The 18,136-nt window shown below is 50.0% G+C and overlaps 1 protein-coding gene across 1 annotated transcript in view; it reads right to left on the reverse strand.

Annotated features, from left to right (window-relative positions):
* Nucleotides 1-18,136, reverse strand: part of MBTPS1 (membrane bound transcription factor peptidase, site 1) — a 52,306-nt gene that overhangs the window by 30,689 nt on the left and 3,481 nt on the right. The window contains exons 2-8 of the mRNA XM_043599770.1: nucleotides 8,630-9,117; nucleotides 7,669-7,926; nucleotides 4,225-4,416; nucleotides 2,819-2,929; nucleotides 2,317-2,426; nucleotides 921-1,037; nucleotides 382-449 (exon numbers count right to left, since the gene is read on the reverse strand). Of these exons, the coding sequence (XP_043455705.1) occupies nucleotides 382-449; nucleotides 921-1,037; nucleotides 2,317-2,426; nucleotides 2,819-2,929; nucleotides 4,225-4,416; nucleotides 7,669-7,926; nucleotides 8,630-8,798 (1,025 nt within the window). The 5' untranslated portion in view covers nucleotides 8,799-9,117. The remainder of the gene's footprint in view (nucleotides 1-381; nucleotides 450-920; nucleotides 1,038-2,316; nucleotides 2,427-2,818; nucleotides 2,930-4,224; nucleotides 4,417-7,668; nucleotides 7,927-8,629; nucleotides 9,118-18,136) is intronic.

Raw genomic sequence — 18,136 nt, forward strand, 5'->3', positions numbered from 1 at the left:
GTCCCGTTTACCGCCTCGCCCCCGGGCCTCGCACAGAGCGGGCCTCGCTAAAAACTGCAGAATCCACTCCTTTCTAGAAGCTTTACTTTTCTGGGTGTTTTGGTTTGGTTTTTTTAAGTAGAACAGAAACTGCAGGCCTCCAAACTGATCACGGCAAAATAAGAAAATAAACAGACAAACAAACAGAAACAAGAAGGGCCTGAGCGGACCAGTGGGGCAGTGGGTGGTGGGCACCTGGTTCGTCGCACGGTCTGGCTGGTTGTGAGCGGAACGTTCCCACGATACAGAGCTTCAGACAGACAGACACAGAGTCAGACCACAGATCTACAGTTATTTGAGGGGGAAAGGCACCTCCAACTCATCCCTGCGGGGAATACTTACCCGTATAGAGGCCCATCGTTGCCAATAGCAGAAACCATGATTACGTTGTTAGCCGTTAATTCCCACACCTACGGGACGAGCAAACATTTAATTATGAAAACATACCGCTCTCAAACAATCAACACAGAACTATCCAAAAATACCTACGACTCCTAAAAATAATCCTCGAAAAAGAAGGGTGCCCTCGAACACGTAACGCTAGACCCTCGCGGGCATGGATGTTTGCCAACCGGCGTTTTCGCGGTGCTGAGAAAACGGGCCTCATCACGGGCCTGAGAAAACGTGTCCATCGCGGGCCTCACGATGGACACGGAGGAGCCCGCTCTCCGCGCAGGTGCAGAAAGGCGCTGTTCGGAGCAGAAACCAACACGGCACAACGTGCGGCCTCCAACACGAGTCCCCGAAGCTCGCGCCACCGCCCATCGTCCTCACTAGGCAAGCGCCTCGCGGGTGAGGGGCCACCAGCACAGCAGGGACGAAGCGCTCAGAGCAGAAGCCATCATCAGGAGCACGGTCCTTTGCGCGGGGACACGACCCACCTTGTCGACGAAGGGATGGTCCATGAAGTCGGGGCCGCCGATGCTGAGGTTCAGCACATCCACCTTCTTCAGGATGGCGTAGTTGAAGGCGTCCAGGAACCAGGAGGTGTAGGATACCTAGTTCAATGGCCAAAAACGACTTTAGGGGCCTCAGGGAGCCTCCGGGTGCCACAAGAGGGTTTTGTTGCTAAAGGCAGAGTACAGCCTCTGAAGCAGCGTGACGCGTTAACTTCGATTTCAGAAATAAAAACCAAGAACAAACAGTGCTCCGAAATATAAACTCTGGCACCTGGAAATTCTTAGTCCCTGCAGCTGGACTCGAGGGAGAGCCGCGTCCTGAGGGTGGCTTGTCTCTCCGGGTTGAACGTCCAGCTCCTCAGCTTAACGTACACCTGCCGGGGTGAACCCCCAAGCCTGTAACTGCCCCTCCTTCAGAGGATTTATCCTAAGACACTTCCCTTTGAGAGTTTCTACGTAGGTTAACGTATTTGTCTAGGTTCTTGATTCCTCAACAGACTGAAGGACAAACCTCATAAAAAAGTTATTTCATAAAATTATTTCTCTGATATTCCATTTCCTGGCAGAGTCAAATGGCTTTCTGTATCACCGTTCAGATGTTTTTATAAAACACTAAATTAAACTTCTAGTACAAAAGGGATTTAAGTATTTGTTTAAGAATTTAAGATTTCTGTTTCTTAAAGGCTTTTAAAAACAAAACGTGTTTACGTTTGCCTGTACAGGCAAAAAAAAATTCCAGGAAGAGGCGATACGTGAAACGGAGAAACTGTCACAGGGGAGACGTGAGGTGTAAGGGAAACCCCCTGCGGGCCGGGAAAAGGCTGGGGGGATTTTCCCCGTGTTGCCTTCAGATATTTTTGAGCTATTTGCCATGTACGCAAAAATAAAATCTGAAAAGTAAGTAAACACGAAGACCCTCCCCCGTTCTATAAATATTTAGGAGGCGAGGAAGCGGGGTCGGGAAGCACACCATCCAGCGTGACACCGGGGGCCGTGGTACGGAGCCGGCCCTCGAGCCCGTCACCACACAGTAGGGGTGGCGAACACCAACGTGCCCTTCTTCTCTCGTCTAGGAAGCACAACGTGCCCACGGACGTCGGGGCCCAGGGGCCCAGGAAGGAGCGAGACGGGGAGGAACCACCACGGCCCTCGGAGTGGGGTCTTCAGGGTTCGCGGGAGGCCGACGGAGGCGTGGTGGCAGAAGGGCGAAGCCACACGGAAGGGGCAGTGGCGGGATGGCAGGGCCCGTGGGAGACACGGGAAGGGGCTCGGCATCGAGGCGGCTGCTGCTTCTAAATCAGCGTGTGTCCTCCCATGTTTTACTTTCTACGTTTCGGTATCAGCTCCTCAAGTTTTGGGAGTCCTCGGAAACACCTACCTGGTTATTGGTAAAGACCCTGAAAATATGAAGTTCTGCATCCGGAGCAAAGCCTTGGCATTCCCGCATGCTGGCTATCACACCTGCCACAAACGTGCCGTGGCCCAGCCCTGGAGACCAAGAGGAGAACAGTCGTAAAACACAGCTGATCGCATGCGCTGAGATACAACATATCGAGCCGCCAATTCAAACGGGCTCTCTTGCCCCGAGCCCCGGACCGACCGAGCCACGCCACAGCCGCCTCGATTCTGGGCACCCCGCCCCCTCCCAGACGGGCGGGAAGTGCTCCTCCGCCAGACAGCCCTCGCTGCTCACACTCTACCCCCCCGACAGCCCGGGATGGTGAGACGTTTCTGCCCAAAGGCACACGAGCTTGGGTTTGTCTCAGTGACCGCTGCACCGGCTGTGGGATCAGCACACGGAAAACCGTACTCTTAACCCATAAAACCGGGGGCAGGAGCGAGGGACAAAGACCGGGTCACGCCACGGCATCGCCACCCACCGTCGTCCAGTGTTCGCTCGTTGGTCCAGTTGGTTCTCTCCTTCACGTTTTTGAAGTGGGGGTGCTTCTCGCTCAGCCCAGTGTCAAAAACAGCAACCCTCACGTGAGCGCCTGATTCCAAAACACAAGCAAGCGTGATCGTGTTTGGACAAATCATCTTTTTGGATTTTGTCCATAAAATCTACTCCTCCTGGGGACACCGAGAGAACGACCTGTCACAGAGGCCCAGAGCCCGCCCTGCGCGAGTCAGGTCAGGCGCTCCAGGGAAACCGGTTGAGCCAAGACGAGGAAAAGGGGATGCTGGGGGCAGGGGGGAGGGGGGATACCATTCACCTGCAGCTAACAAGACTTGAGGTTCTCGGGGCGTGACTGGGGACACCCCTCAACTGTCTCCAGGTCTCCGTCCTCCACAAAGGAGTGGTTTCCCCCAGGTCTCCATGCCCTCATCTCCTCAGAGAGGCCACGGAGAGCGAAGGCCACCAACAGGGAACACACGCTCAGGAGAGGGGACACTACTCCCAGGTCTTCACGGACGCTGCTCGCTAATGACTTCTGACACGGGGGCTGCCGGAGGCAAGCGGGGACGATCACATTTTAAGGAAAAGCACTATACTGTGCACTTGGCTATACTTCGGACACGGGCCAAAAGCTGTGGGCACGGATGTTGAGACGGACACTGCCAGATCAAGAAATTCTAGAGACTAAGTAAAAAATATAGGACCTTCGTGGTATTTAACAGCTAAGAGACGTCAGGAAGGTGGGGTCTTTCCGGTGTGAGAGCTGCGTTTACGTATGGCCGTTACATGGAGCAATCGATCACACGGGAGATAACCGACACCTACTGCTTACGTCTGAATGATGCACACGTTATCTCGAAAACCACTTGGCTTAGGGGGAAAGAAAATGCTCTTCTGATTAGAGAGAATCTGTTCTGTGAAGAATTCTCATCCTAAAAGGAGAAAACCACGAGGTGACGCTCACTTAATAAAAGGTCAGTCCACCAGGCGTGAGCGTCTAAGTGTCTAGGATATTCTGCAGGGCGGGAGCTGAGGAAGTCAAGGGAGACATAAGGGTCTCCAAGGCTGGGGGACACGGGGAAGGACCGCGAGACCGGCATGACAGATGGGGGCTGGAGAAACCTCTGTCTGGGTCAGGGTACGAGCCCCACAGTAGTTAGGAGAGGAGTTTTCTGCCGTGATCCATCAGTGAGGAAAAGCCGCACTGGGTGGGAGTTTTCGTTCCCAGGAGGTGGTCCCCAGTGCCATACGCAGCCTGAACCCCGTGGAGCAGACGGTACAGAAACGATACAGGAAAGACGGACAGAGCGGCCAGAGAGACAGACGCCCGCGCGGCAGAGGGCAGAGGGGGCAGCGGCGGGGGGCAGGCGCGGGGACGGAGGCACCCACCTGTGTAGCCCATCTGCCACAGCACGTCCGCCTGCAGGGTCTGGGCCACCTGGCGCGGGATGGCCCTCAGCAGCCGCCGGCTCGAATGCCTTCCCGTGGCGTGCCAGAACCCGGAGCCCAGGGACAGGCTGGCTCTGCGCAGGGGCCGGGACGACTGCCCCTTGCGGCTCCACCGGGTCTCGTTACAGGGCGCTGCGGGGTCGGCGAGAGCCAAGGGGACAGGGGTCAGAAAAGGAGCCGCTTGGCAGCGACCCGGCAGCCAGGAGGGAAAGAGGACGACCGCCCCTGGACGGCCCGGGGGGCGCAGGGGCGGTCTCTCCCTGCGGCTGCACCGACGGGACGTCGGTCCGTGATCCTTATTCTCCCCCAACAGTCCTCTGCCCGAGATTTTCTAACTGACGGAAGGCACAGCGGGGCCGATAAAATAACGTTTAAAGAAATAAAAGTCCCTCGCGACTAAAACTGGAAAAATAAGATTTGCCTGATTTTTCCTCAGGAACTGGTTCTCATTGAACCAGAAGGTTTAAAACAAACAAACAAAAAAAAAAAACAAGAAAATGGCCACTGACCACTGACCACTGGTGATGGGTCCCAGCACTGGGCTTCTGGGACAACAAAAGACACGTGAGCCCATCAGGCCAGTCTCTGGTCAAACATCAGTAGGACCTTTTCCCAAGTGTATACTGCTCCCGACCCTCAACGTGCCGACCAGAGTGTCCCCAGTGTCCCCTTTCAAACAGCAAAACCAGAAAGGAGTCGGGGGGTTTCTGAGGACGATGAGCTGCGTCGTATCTGGATTTTGCTGGTGGACAGCCGGCTGCACACTTACCAACGCCTGCCAACCTGTGCGCTGAAAACCATGAATTTCACTATCTGTAAATACCTTACTTTGTTGAAGATGGAAGAAAAAAGCAAAAGAAACACCACGAAAGCCATCCTTACCTTTCAGGACCCCGGTACCATGAAGAAAAATCGCATCTCGAATCAGTTTTCAGAAGAGCACATCCACACTACCACTGAAGTTTTTGTGTTTTTTTTTTTTAACGTTTATTTAAGAGAGAGAGAACGTGGGGGGGGGGGGGAGGGAGGGCGGGGGGGAGGAGCAGAGAGAAAGGGAGAGAGAGAATCCCAAGCAGGCTCTGCGCTGTCAGCACAGAGCCCAACGTGGGACACGAGCCCACGAACTGTGAGATGATGACCTGGACTGGAATCGAGTTGGGACGCTTAACCGACAGAGCCACCCAGGCGTCCCTCAAGTTCTGTCTCTATAGCAAACGACTCCTTCTTATTCCTGTCTCATCAGGCTCCCCCATGAAAGTGCAGGGAGCCAGAAAAACATATAATCCTGTCAATCCCCTTAAGTAATTCTTTGCACAGAGCAACGGAAATTCTTCCGCACTCGACGTGCCACGGTGACTCTGCTCTCGGAGCCCACAGCATGGGGCCACACCGGGGGTGCCGACGGCAGAGTGGTGCCGTCTACCGGACGCAGACCAGACCCCACCTTGGCAATGAGCTCGGCTCTGGGCTTCCCTGTGGAAGAGCAATTTATTAGGAGAACCGGACAGTACTGGAAGGAAAGCAGTTAAAAGGGTGAGTGCACTTGAACCCGCATCACTGCAGGGACCGCTGACGAATCTGGGGAGGAGAATCTGCCAAGAGCAGCCCCGTGGACTCTTTGCAGTATAACCACTGCCGTGTGGGAAACAGGATAGCTCTGTCTTACAGCCAGGGACAGAGCCAGGGATGGGATCCAGGGTGGGACACGTTCCAGCCAAAATAAAGCGGAGCCTCTGAACAGCAGAGCCAGAGAAATACGCAGCATTTCATGTCTATTTACATCCTGCCCATGCTGCTAAGCTCTCACACGTGCACGATTTTCCTTCATTTCCGTGAGAACCCTAGGAGACAGGGGGCCTTTCTTCCGTCTGCTGGACAAGAAGACTGGAAGCTGAAAGGAAAGGTGCTTCCCACACAAGGCAGCAGATGACGACAGGACCGGCCCGTGAGGCGCGCGGTTCCCGCTCGCGCTGGCAAGTGCCACACCTGACGACCAGGGCGGAGGGCGCACGGAAGGGAACCCGACTCTGAGATTCTATGACTGCTATGCTTAAATTAGAAATTTCCAAGTTTCTTGAAACGTTCTGGAGCTGTCTACGCTAAAAAGGTACAATGCACGTATCTGGCTAACTGTACGAGGTTTGTTTTGTTTTTATCTTCCTGAATTGTTTTGAGGTTTTAAAGAGAAATGACATTACAAAACATCTGGACCGGTACAAAGAGCTCGAGGAAGCGAGACCCCCGAACTCTGCAGCCGCCCCGAGAGCCGGCTTGTCCCGCTACGTGCACAGGAGCTTGGCTCCCCCAACGCCTGGTGCTGTTTCTAAACCTCAGCGGCTCTCGGGCCTAGCACCTGACAGACAAAGGGAGAAAAGCAAAATTTTATTTCCTTCCTTCCCATGAAAGAAATGACAGTAAATGATACCGGAACTCACGATTTGTTACCCTAGTTTATGACAAATGGAAAAAAAACCTTTTCTTTGGTAATAAGCAAGCTTTGGAAAACACTATGTAATAAATAAGCAATTCAGTATTGAAGAACAAACTCTATCCTGACAAGCCCAAGTTACCGACAAAGGGGAAGGAGTAAGCCCTCGAGCTGAAAGGACAATCATCAAACTGCTGCCGTCCTCACACCCGCAGAGCTGAGGGCTCAAAGGAGGGCCAGCTAACCTGGGCAAGGTCAGGAGGTGCTCAAAAAAACAAAATGAAACCCAGAGAAAGGATGTTTTACAAGATTCCTTAAAAACAAACACACAAGGGTGCCTGGGTGGCTCAGCTGGTTAAGCATCTGACTCTTGATTTCGGCTCAGGTCACAGTCTTGCGGTTTGTGAGTTCAAGCTCCGTATCAGGCTCTGCGCTAACGGTGCGAATCCTGCGTGGGATTCTCTCTCCCTCTCTCTATGCCCATCCCTGCCTCTCAAACAAACCAACCAAAAAAAAACCCAACTTAAAAAAACCCCACACCGACAGAAGCACACGACAACCCAAGAGGAGAGTCAAAGACACCGTCTCCCACTTCAGGACGGAGGGACGCAGGGCCTCTGGCCTGCAGGCGCCGAGGGGCGCCGGGTGAAAACCCCTTCCAGCAGCAGCAAGGACCACTATCGTCCTCCGCTGAAAACTGGCAGATTTCTTCCCACCAGAACAGCAGGAAGCCTGTTTTTCGTTTTTTAAATTCCTGGCAAGAAGACATTCACAACTGACAAAACTAGATGAAGGGATTCGGGTATCGAACCATTTCTCCGCTATTCTGCCAGTGTGGAACGGTGCACGGGAAGGTCAGGGGCAGGGTGGTGGGACGCATCACCTGTGAAAATGCACGTTCTCTCTCTGAACCCACGTGAGGCAGAAACCGACAGAGACGAGGTCGTAATACTCACACTCCGCGTACTTGAGCGAACGAAAGACTTTCCGCTGGGGTGTCACCCGTTTGATGTTGGGATGATCTTCAAGGGTTAGCAGCCCCGCTTTCTGTTTTTCTTTTATCTGAATCACCTCAAAATCACTAGGGTAGTCACTGGAGGGGTTGTTTCGAGGAATGATTCTCCAGTTGTCTATTTCACTGCTCTTCAAGGCGCTTGAAATAAAAGAATTTCTAGCTTTGGCTGTGAAGTATCCATTGAAAGCCACAATATATTCTGAAATCAAGGACCACAAATAAAAATGAGAATTTACGGCCACGTATTACAATGGAAGATCGTAGCTAGGCTACCATTTCTCGGGTAAAAGAAAACTTTCCAGATCCCAAAACCTACGGTAGGAGCAAGACTGAAAGCCTGGTTTAAATGCCCTGGATGGCAGCTTCCGGAGCCCTGAGTTAAAACGATCTGTACAAATCCCCTGACATCACACAAAACTGGATACCTGTGCTATTTTTCAAAAAGCGAATATTAACCCAAGTTCAAACATGTGGCAGAGAGATGCGTGTAAGTTTTTGGAATACAAAAAAGGGATTCAGGGATAAAGGTTCAGTTTTATTTTACTGAAACAGTAACAAAATTTCAAGTGGATTCTAGCAGACTACTGGTTTGTTCACATCTGGCCTCCCCACACAAGCAGTCAGCACCTCCCCACTCCCCACCCTCAGCAGCTACAACGGCATCTGTTCCCAAGAATCAGGTTTTAGGGAACTAATTCCGAACCCCAATCTCCTTGCCTCGCAGAAACTACCTATATTGGGAAAGCAAATTTCAGTAGCGCGAACATCCAAGTGCTGTGAGCTCACCTCATTTAAAATTACTGAGGAAAAAAGGGAAAGGTCTTTTTTGACAAAAGCCAATGTGTGAAATTAAGTTTAAAAAAAACGGGGGGGGGGAGGGCTAACATTTCAAACCTCATTACCATATTCCACGACCGTTGAGGAGAATTCCACCTTCAAAGTCAGGTGGGAACAGCCAGGGCACGGGGCCTTTTCAGAAGCCTTCTTCTCCAGTCTGTCACCCAGATGTCTCTTCCCACAGAGCAAAACCACTAGCAGAAGCAGCCAGATGTTGACAAGCTTCATGGTCATAAGTGAATATGGTCATAAAACCTCATATATTCAAATCGCACGTTTTTCTTCCCGGATTATTAGTCAATTTTTGTCTCGGCGAAGAGCCGAAACATCATCGATCGGCCGTTTTACAGTCTTGTCCGACGTAAATAAAAGTTAAATTTCATGGCCTTTTGTGGTTTGGCCTGAAAAGAGGCTTTCATTTCTTTCTTCGTTTCTTCTCCATCTTGGGCCTCAGGCGCCTCTCACTGCGGCCCAGACAAGTGAGTCCTACACGCCATCTGCAGCACAGAACCCCAGTCGAGCGGGCAGCGGTCACTCGGGGCGCCCTGGCGGCCTGCAAAACACAGCGAGCCGGGCGGGGGCCAGGGCCCAAAGATGCCCAGTGAGGACGCGAGACAGACGTGCACGGGCGCGCGACACCTTACCGTTTCTTTCTTTAGTTACTGCTCACTTCTTCCCGGGGAAAAGGAGATTGAAGACGGCGTCAAAGATAAGAAAGGACACGGAGAAGAAGGGGCATGGCGGGCAAGGCCAGGAACACTGCCCACCCTCGCGGCCAGATGGGAGGAGGGACCCCGCTCCTGCCGCAGACCATCCTCCTCACTCGCGGCCCGTCCTTAGGCTCCTCCCCCAGCCCCTACATTTCTCCAACTCTTCAGGCAGGAGCGCGGTATACAGCCTAACCTTCTACTGTAAAGTAACACCTAAGAACAAAATACGAGTCAAACACTTGCCACTGTCTTTCAAAAAACTATGCTGCAAAGTTACTTAAATGACACCTTTCTTCTGCCAAGTCTATGAAGAGAACACAGAAGAGTTTCCACAGCCACTGAATTTATTTTACATGAAGCCTCACCTTGAAGAAATCTAAGCTACTGAATCGGTTATAAAACCAGATCACCTCTTTACTGAGAAGTGATACGGGAGGACAGCTTGTGAGAGAAAGTGCTGCCAGAGAAAAGTGTCATCGGAGTGCTAAATTTCACGCAGGCACAGATCCCTTCCCAATACCTGAATGGCAGGAGAAATGATCATTCTTCACAACGAAATATGGAGCAGCAGTAAAACATACATACACACACACACACACACACAGCGATAGCATGCCCAGAAAAATCCCACTGAGTTTTCACTGATCCCACCAGAAACATAAATAATCCAGCAAGGGGAACACAAATCAATGAAATAAGACAGGCCTCACACTGCTACCTGTTTCTAAACACACACACACACACACACACACACACACACACACACACACACACTTAGGACCAGGAGTCAGCCCCCTTTGAAGAGAGGTACCAAATTATTAAAACCCATTCCTCAGGCAGAAATCTGGTGTTTTAGAGCAACAAGGACTTTGTGGTTTCTGGAACTATTTGGATGTGCATCTATACACAGGAAAATACTCATAAAGCTAGAGTATCTAAACAAGTTTGGAAAGTTTAATATTTCGGATTTCACTGCTGTCACAACACACGATCCTGAAAAGCAGGCCTTCTCTGGCCCTGGAGACTATGGCTGGTTGAACAGAGCTCGTCAGATGGAAATGAAATTTTAGAAGTTATTTCCATATCAACACAAAGAACAACAATGTGAATGCCAACCACAAGAACAAAGAAATTAAAACCAAAGATCAGAACGGAAAGACCAAAGGAAAGCAACAGGGGACACCAAATAAGCCACAATCCACTTGGGAGTGAGCCCCAATTTTTATTTACACTTGACACTTGCAGTGATGAGATATCACAGAATACAATTACATGAAGCATATACCTCACTTTATTACAGTATTACTGGTCAAAGAAGACAGAGCTCATCACTGGTACTAAGAGTTCTCATGTTATGTTAAATGAACTTATAGTGGAAAAGATTTAAATAGGTCTCTCATTCAATTAAGGCAAGTTTTTAAAAAAAACAAAAGAAATCCCTTCACGTCTCCTGCCTCGAGCCAAACAATCTAAGACGTATGTGGACTACACATTACAAATATTAGCAAGCGATACTAGTGAGCAAACCTTAGACCTAACTGTGCCAGAGCCACTTTAATTAAACCTGATCCAAAATAATTCGACCACAGGTACAGACAGCAACCTCATACCATCTAGCCCACATCAAAGAGATGGCTGATGTTCTTGTACAAGTAATGGCAGGCGACTGACTTTAAAAGACAGAGAAATGGGAAGAAAGGGTTAAAGGGGTTTTAAACTTTAAAAACGCCTAAGGTAATAGGCTCTCTCCCAAACAGAAAAGTTAAACTTTTTAGGTTCTGGAAAATGGGACACCGCAGTATCCCTAAGCTGTTCTGTCTACGTTTGCCCAGGACACCATACAATTTCGTATCGTGCTCTCCAAGTGTCCGGTGTGGCCCCGCAGGGAGGCCAGAGACGAACGCCAAGGGCTAAGCAAAGAGCGGGCCGCCACCACAGGAGCATGCACGCACGGGGCCACGACACCGCACCAAGAGTCATTCTGGGTCCGACGGGAGGCCTCTGCTGATGAGGTGGAGGGCAGCGGGCTCTGGCAGAGCCGGGGCTGGTAGGGCTGGAAGTCATGGAAACGGGAGGGGAGCGGGGCAGCCAGAACAAGCTACTACGTCACAGACCGGGAGCACACGGGGCGTGCCGAGCACCCGCAAGTTCCCTGCACAGGAGGGAGGCTCTGCGACACCAACCTGGAGACGCAAGGCCGGCGGGGAGCGGGCCCCACCAGCAGGCGCAGGCCCGGAGCAGACCGTGCAGCAGGCACCGGGAGGAAGGCGTGCGGAGGGAGAACGGAGCCCCACGGGGCTGCCGGGCGGCTCGGCTCAGCGGTCCGACTCCCACACCGCACACGGCCGGGCTCTGAGCGGGTGGCAGGACCAGGGCAGCAACCAAAACCCAACGGACCCCGACCTCAGGGCACTGACCCAGCACGCGTGTGCGTGTGTGTGTGTGTGTGTGTGTGTGTAAGTGTGGGGAGGGGGGGATACACAAGTAACACATGTGGTATCTAGCCAGTGACATCTACCTCTATTGTGAGAAGAGGAGAAAAGGGTGAAGGGGAACAGGACGGTGGGGATGGGAGCGCCGCGCCAGTCTCGCCAGTCTGGGAAGGGGGCTCTGAGGAAGCTGGGGGCCAGGGGGGCGGAGCCCTGCAGGCAGTGGGGAAGCCAAGTGCAGTGAGGAAAGCCCAGAGGCCAGAGGGGCGGGGGGGCGGGGGGGGGGGAGGGGGGAAGGGTCAGGAAAGGGGCCGGGACAGGTGACCGAAGGGGAGGCAGACAGGGAGGGCCTCGTGGCCGTGGCCGTGGCCGAAGGGAGGGAAGGCAGGATGTGACCAGAGGCTCCGGGCAGGGCAGGAGAGGTGAGGACGTGGAGCAGGTTACAGACGTGGAGGTGGTGAGGGTTAGGGTTAGGGGTGAGGCGGTCTGCTGACAACCAGATGTGGGGGGAGCGCACGAAAGGAGCCAAGGACAAACGGAGACCTTTCGGCCAAACACAGACGGCATCTGCCCCTGACAGATGCCCCTGACCGAGACGGAGGACGCGCAGGAAAAGCTGGCGGGGGCACGAGCGGGGGCGGAGCTCTGAACTTGCGAAAATTAGGGTGAGCACTAGCAGTGGGGAAGCATGGCTCAGGGCAGAAAGGAAGAGGGAGGTCGAACACCTAGGGGCGCCTGGTGGGGGTGGGGGTGGGGGGCAGGTTAAACGTCCGCCTCCTGATTTCAGCTCAGGTCATGAATTTGCGTTCATGGGTTCGAGCTCCGGACTGAGCTCTGTGCTGACAGCATTAAGTCTGCTCGAGGTTCTCTCTACCCCCTCTCTTTGCCCCTAACCCGTTCGCTCTCTCTCAAATAAACAAACATTTAAAAATAAATAAAAACAAAAATCCCCCAAAATCTGTGAAAAAGAATTTCCATGATGAAGGATAGTCAAATGAGAAGAGACTGCTGGTTTAACAATTTAAAGGTCACTGATTCCTTCCACAAAAGGGCCACACTAGTGAACAGCAGACTGCTCCAGCCTCCAAACCCACCGGTGGCTGGAAGGAAGACACTCTCAAGTAGAAAAATCCCATGGAGATAATGGTAGGGTTGGAAATGAAGGCAGGAGACCCCTCCCAGTTTTGTTTGGATATGGCTGACTTGCTTCTATTCTTTGAAGGTTGTTTGTTTGTTTATTTTGAGAGAGGTCAAGAGAGTGAGTAGGGGAGGGAAGAGAGAATCCCAAGCAGGCTCCACACTGACAGCGCTGGGCCCAAGGTAGGGCTTGAACGCACCAACCATTGAGATCATGACCTGAGCCGAAACCAAGAGTCGGACACTGAACTGACTGAGCCACCCAGGCACCTCTAATGGCTAGGTGCTAAGAAAACACTCCTTTCAAAGACCGATGGCCCATAAAAATTATGACACTGACACTGAAGTTTATGGTTTCCCAACCCTAGAATAAGAAGGCTTCAAAATATAAGTTTCCTTGGAGGAAAACAAAAATGCCACTGGGGGTACAGAGGCTGGTGAACAATGGCATGGGGCATTGGGCCCTTGCCTGTTCTTGTTAAAGATACCGGTCCCCAATGACTGCTCCACTAGGCCTTCGAAGGCACAGACTGCACCTTCCTCGTCTAAAACATCTACTCACCTGCGTCTACAATGGATCCCCCACCTCCACCCCCCGCCTCTCACTACAGAGCGCAAACCTGGTGAGCATTTCCCCCAAGACAGGCTCACCATCTAGCGGCAAGCAGGTAAGTAGCAGTAAGCACAGAGCATGTAAATACAGACACAGACTATACACACACGAAAAGCAACCTGTGTTTTTAAGTTTACGAGTGTGCAGGAGAAGGGCAGAGCGGGAGAGAGAGAATCCCAAAGCAGGGCTCAAACCCACGAACCGTGAGATCAGGACCTGAGCCAAAAGCAACAGACACTTTACTGACTGAGCCACCCAGGTGCTCAAGAAGAAACTAACAAGAGTTCTGTCTTTGCTTTTCTCCTTCCCCTTTTGCATAACTGAGTTGAGGGCAAGAAGGTAGGTGCTGGTGGGAGAGCCATGGTGGCCTGGTGTGGGCTGAAGGAGTCTTGAGAGGGCAAGAAAGGCATGTGGCAGACAGGCAGCTGGGGAGGAGAGTAGGAGCCTGAGAAAATTGATTAGTTCAAATAAATACTTACAGATAACGGGAAGGAAGCAGCTTTCTTACTGCAGAGAAGGAAGTCACAGGTAGGAAAAAAGAAAACCTGCAAGATCCACGCAGGATCAGAATGAAGTAGGGAAGAACTGGGGTGAACTCAAGGTTCTCGATATACAGATAGATGTGGAAACAAATACGTACGTGTGTGTACATATATACATACGAACATGCGCATGTACATTTCCTAGCTCCGCCTACTGCAAGGACAAGGAAGCAGTGATACCCCAACAAGAGGAGCCCATCTAGTGCCCAGAACTGGTTTTCTAAAGGCCATTCTGTGCTACAAGAGACCAGGCTCCTTGGAGACAAGCTAGTTCCAGACTGGCCAGGTGAGTCCAGACCATCTCGTGCCAGAAAGTGAGAAAGCACTCAAAGAATAATGGGAGTGTGAGGAACACAGAGGCCAGCATGGGACAATCTGCACGTCAAAATAAATAATGAAAATAACAGATCCTAACTCACTGAATAAAACACAAAAGTCCATGATGACATTTATAAATAAATTGAAAGTTGGAGGAATGAGGCATTTACATAGTCCCAGAACGCCTGCCGACAAAAATCCTCATTTCCAAAGGGAAAAGGGGTAACTCTACAGAAGACCAGCTTCACCAAGTGAACCAGCGGTGGGACAAATGGAACCACATCCACACACTGCAAGAGGCTGGCATCACTTGTGGGGTTCCGGCCAAAGATGCACACCCCGAATCAGTTCAGGAGGAAACATCAAAATCCAAATCAAGGGACACTCTTCAAAATGTACTGGCCTGGAATTTTCAAAACTACCAAGGAGATGAAAGCCAAGGAATGGCGGAGACGCGGCTGCGGATGGAAGGGGACTCGAGAGACATGACCGGTAAGCGAACTCGAGGTTCTCCACTGGGTCCCTCTGCTGTGAAGACATTACTGAACAACTGGCAAACCCGAACGGGGCCCGCCTGAAAGCAGATAGCAGGAGTGTAGCAAGACTAATTTCCTGATTTTGAAGGCTGTGCTCTGATTATGTAAGAAGGACTTTGCTTGCAGGAAATGCCCCATGAAGTATCAAAGGATAATGGGTATCAGGTCTGCAACTCACTTTCAAATAGTTCACAGACCAAAAAAAAAAAAAAAAAAAAAAGTTTTGTGCTGTTGTTGGAACCTTTCTAGTAGGTTGAAACTGTTTCCAAAGTATGCAAAAAGAAGAAAAAAAAGTTTCATATTTAGCCTCAGCTTCTAGGAATGAATAAGAAGGACGGGAGTATTAACTTTTTAAAAGGGGGAAGGAATTTTAGTCTCTTTTATTACAGTCTGCTGCCCACCGTGTGCATAATCAGACTATATACCACGTCAAACACACTCACATGCATCAACTGCTATACAGAATGACGTTCTCGCATCCCAACAGATGTGACTGAGCTAATCACAGTGAAATTCAAACTATTTCTCATTCTAATGAATTGACAGAGCCCCTGAAAAGATTCAGGGTAAATTTGTTAAAACTGATACCAGTGTTTACGTAATTTACATTATAACCACCAAGTAACTTTTTGAAAACCAAAGCACAATTGAGGGGGAATATCCTGTTAGTTTCAGGTGTCCATCACAGCGGACTTGATATTTTTCCACATCGGAAATGATCCCCATAAGCCTACCTACCACCCATCACCATATGAAGCGATTCCCAGCCAGGCTGCACCTTTTGCATCCCCTGACGAGTTATAAGTTAGTCCCCTTTCCCTATTTCATCTGCCCCCTCCAACCCTTTCCCACTATGGTAACCAACACAGAGAGAGACAAACATAGTATGTCTCTATGTGTCTTGCCTGTCTGTAAAAATCAAGTAACATTTTGAGGAAATAAATTGAGACACGCAGTATAAAACAGATCATGTTTAAGAATTCAACCCAATAAAATGAGGACTCTCATGTGTCGCTGGTGAATGTAAAAAACTCTTGTTAACCTCTTAGAACTGTAATTTACCAACATGTATTAAAAGTCTTAAAAATGGAAGCAAAAACCTTCTCTAACAAACCCAGGGACACAACAAACACTACCACATAACAAGCACTCATCAGGAGGCAGGTGCTACTCTACCCAATCTGCATGTATTTACTCATTGCATCTTAACAACCTGTTACTGACCACCCACACCCCCACCCCCGGCTCATCACCCCCCCCCACCCCCCCACCGCCACACAGCTGTGACTGGGAAAGCTGGGCTGGGAACTTGTGTGTTGGGCATGGAGGCCACATCTGTAAGTGGTAGGTTACCCAGCTTTTCTAAAATCTCCCCTAGAAATTCATTCCATAGAAGTGTGAATCTGAAAGCATACAATGATTTATACCCAAAGATTATAACCGGGAAAAATTAAAGACCATCTAAAGGTGTAACAGACTAGCTAATTAATTAACTAACCAATACTATGGAATGCTGTGTAGCAATTTCAGATTATGTTCCTCTGGAAGGCTGGATAATGGTTCCCCAAAGATACCTACATCCTCCTCCCCAGAGCCTGTACATGTTACTTTATACGGCCACAGGGATCTTGCAGGTGTGATTAAACTAAGGCTCTCGAGATGGGGAGAGTACCCTGGATTATCCAGGCGGGACAATGTAATCGCAAGAGGGAGGCAGGCCCACAGGGCTACTCCTCCACCAAGTAGCAGATGAGCAGGAAGCTGAGGCTGAGGTAATCAGGGAACGGGGGCCAGGAGCCAAGGAACGCAGGTGCCCCTGGAAACCCAAAAGGGAAGGAAACAATCTTGCCCAGAGCCTCCAGAAGGAACGAAGCCCCGGTGACGCCCTGATGTCAGCCCAGGGAGACTGATTTTGGACTGCTGACCTCCAGAACCGTGAAAGAAGAAATATGTGTGGTTTTAAACCACTAAGTTTGTAGAAATTTGTTAGAGCAGCCATAGGTCTTGGAAAGATTTCTCAAAGAATATGGGGAAACGTTCGTGCAAATATTAAGTCAAACAGTTCACGGACAGGGTGATCCAAATCTTGATTTTTAAATAATGTATGTATATGCATAGGAAAAAAAGAGTATGAAAAGGTGTCTACCCAGTCGGTTAACAGTGGTTCATTCTACCCTTCAACGGTATCGTTACAGGGAGCTATTTTCTCAATTCTATTTATTTACATTTTTACAAAGAGTATGTGTTACGCTTTCATTATTAAACTATCAATTGAAATACTTCAATAAACCGTCTAAAGTCAGTTTTATGGAAAAACAAATTTTCTGGCAAGACCGTGGCCGAAAGATTCAAAATAAATTAAAGATTGTGGTTTTCTTTAATAAATTGAAACACTTTATTTATTTTTAAGGACATAATCTCTATGCCCAACCCATGACCCTGAGATCAAGTCACACGCTCCATCAAGTGAGCCAGCCAGGAACCCCAAAGATTTAGTTGTATTTATACAGACAGCAGAGCTTAAAAGGGACAGATTTCCTAGAAACCGTGTTAAAAAAATCCGTCTGTGTCTACCTCCCAGCTTCAGGCCAAGCTTTTCACTCATTCATTCTGAACAGGCTTATCATGGGCGGTATCACCTACTCACTGGGCCTAGTTAGGGCTGTTACTGGACCCATGGCTTCCTGGATTTGCTTTCTACGAATACTTCCCCTACAAAGCTACGGCCTAAAAGATGGAATCTGCACAGTGATGGATTTTCCAGAATTGTATGCCTCTAACACAAGCGTAATCAAAAAACATTTGACATCAAATACCAAGTGGAAAAATTAACAGTTCAAATAACGTATGCCAGGAACAACATTTAAGGAGATTTGCGTGAAGAACGAGTCAAAATAGACGAAATGTATTACCCAGGCAAACAACTGGTCTGACCAGCTCTGAGGTTCTTCTACTTTGCATTAGAAAAGAATGTCACCAAGATTACAACCGTGGTTATAAGCTAGAGCATATCTGAAATCATTTCTTTGCAAGTAAGAACGCAATTCAGGAGGGAGGAAAACTGCCTACTTGTATCACCCGACGGTCCTCTGATGATGCAGATACACCAGCTTTTTAATGAGCCTTTACTGAAATAGCTCCAGAGAAAACTGAACTGTGTTTAGGCCACGAAAGGCTAGCATTCAGTTCAATTAAACCCTGGCTATAGAAGTACCACTTCCGTAACTAATTGCGTACTTGGCCGTGCTGCCATTGTTTAATAGGCTAACATTTAAGCAATGCCAAAC

This window comes from Prionailurus bengalensis, chromosome E2 (assembly GCF_016509475.1).
Source record: "Prionailurus bengalensis isolate Pbe53 chromosome E2, Fcat_Pben_1.1_paternal_pri, whole genome shotgun sequence".
Classification (NCBI taxonomy): Eukaryota; Metazoa; Chordata; class Mammalia; order Carnivora; family Felidae; genus Prionailurus; species Prionailurus bengalensis.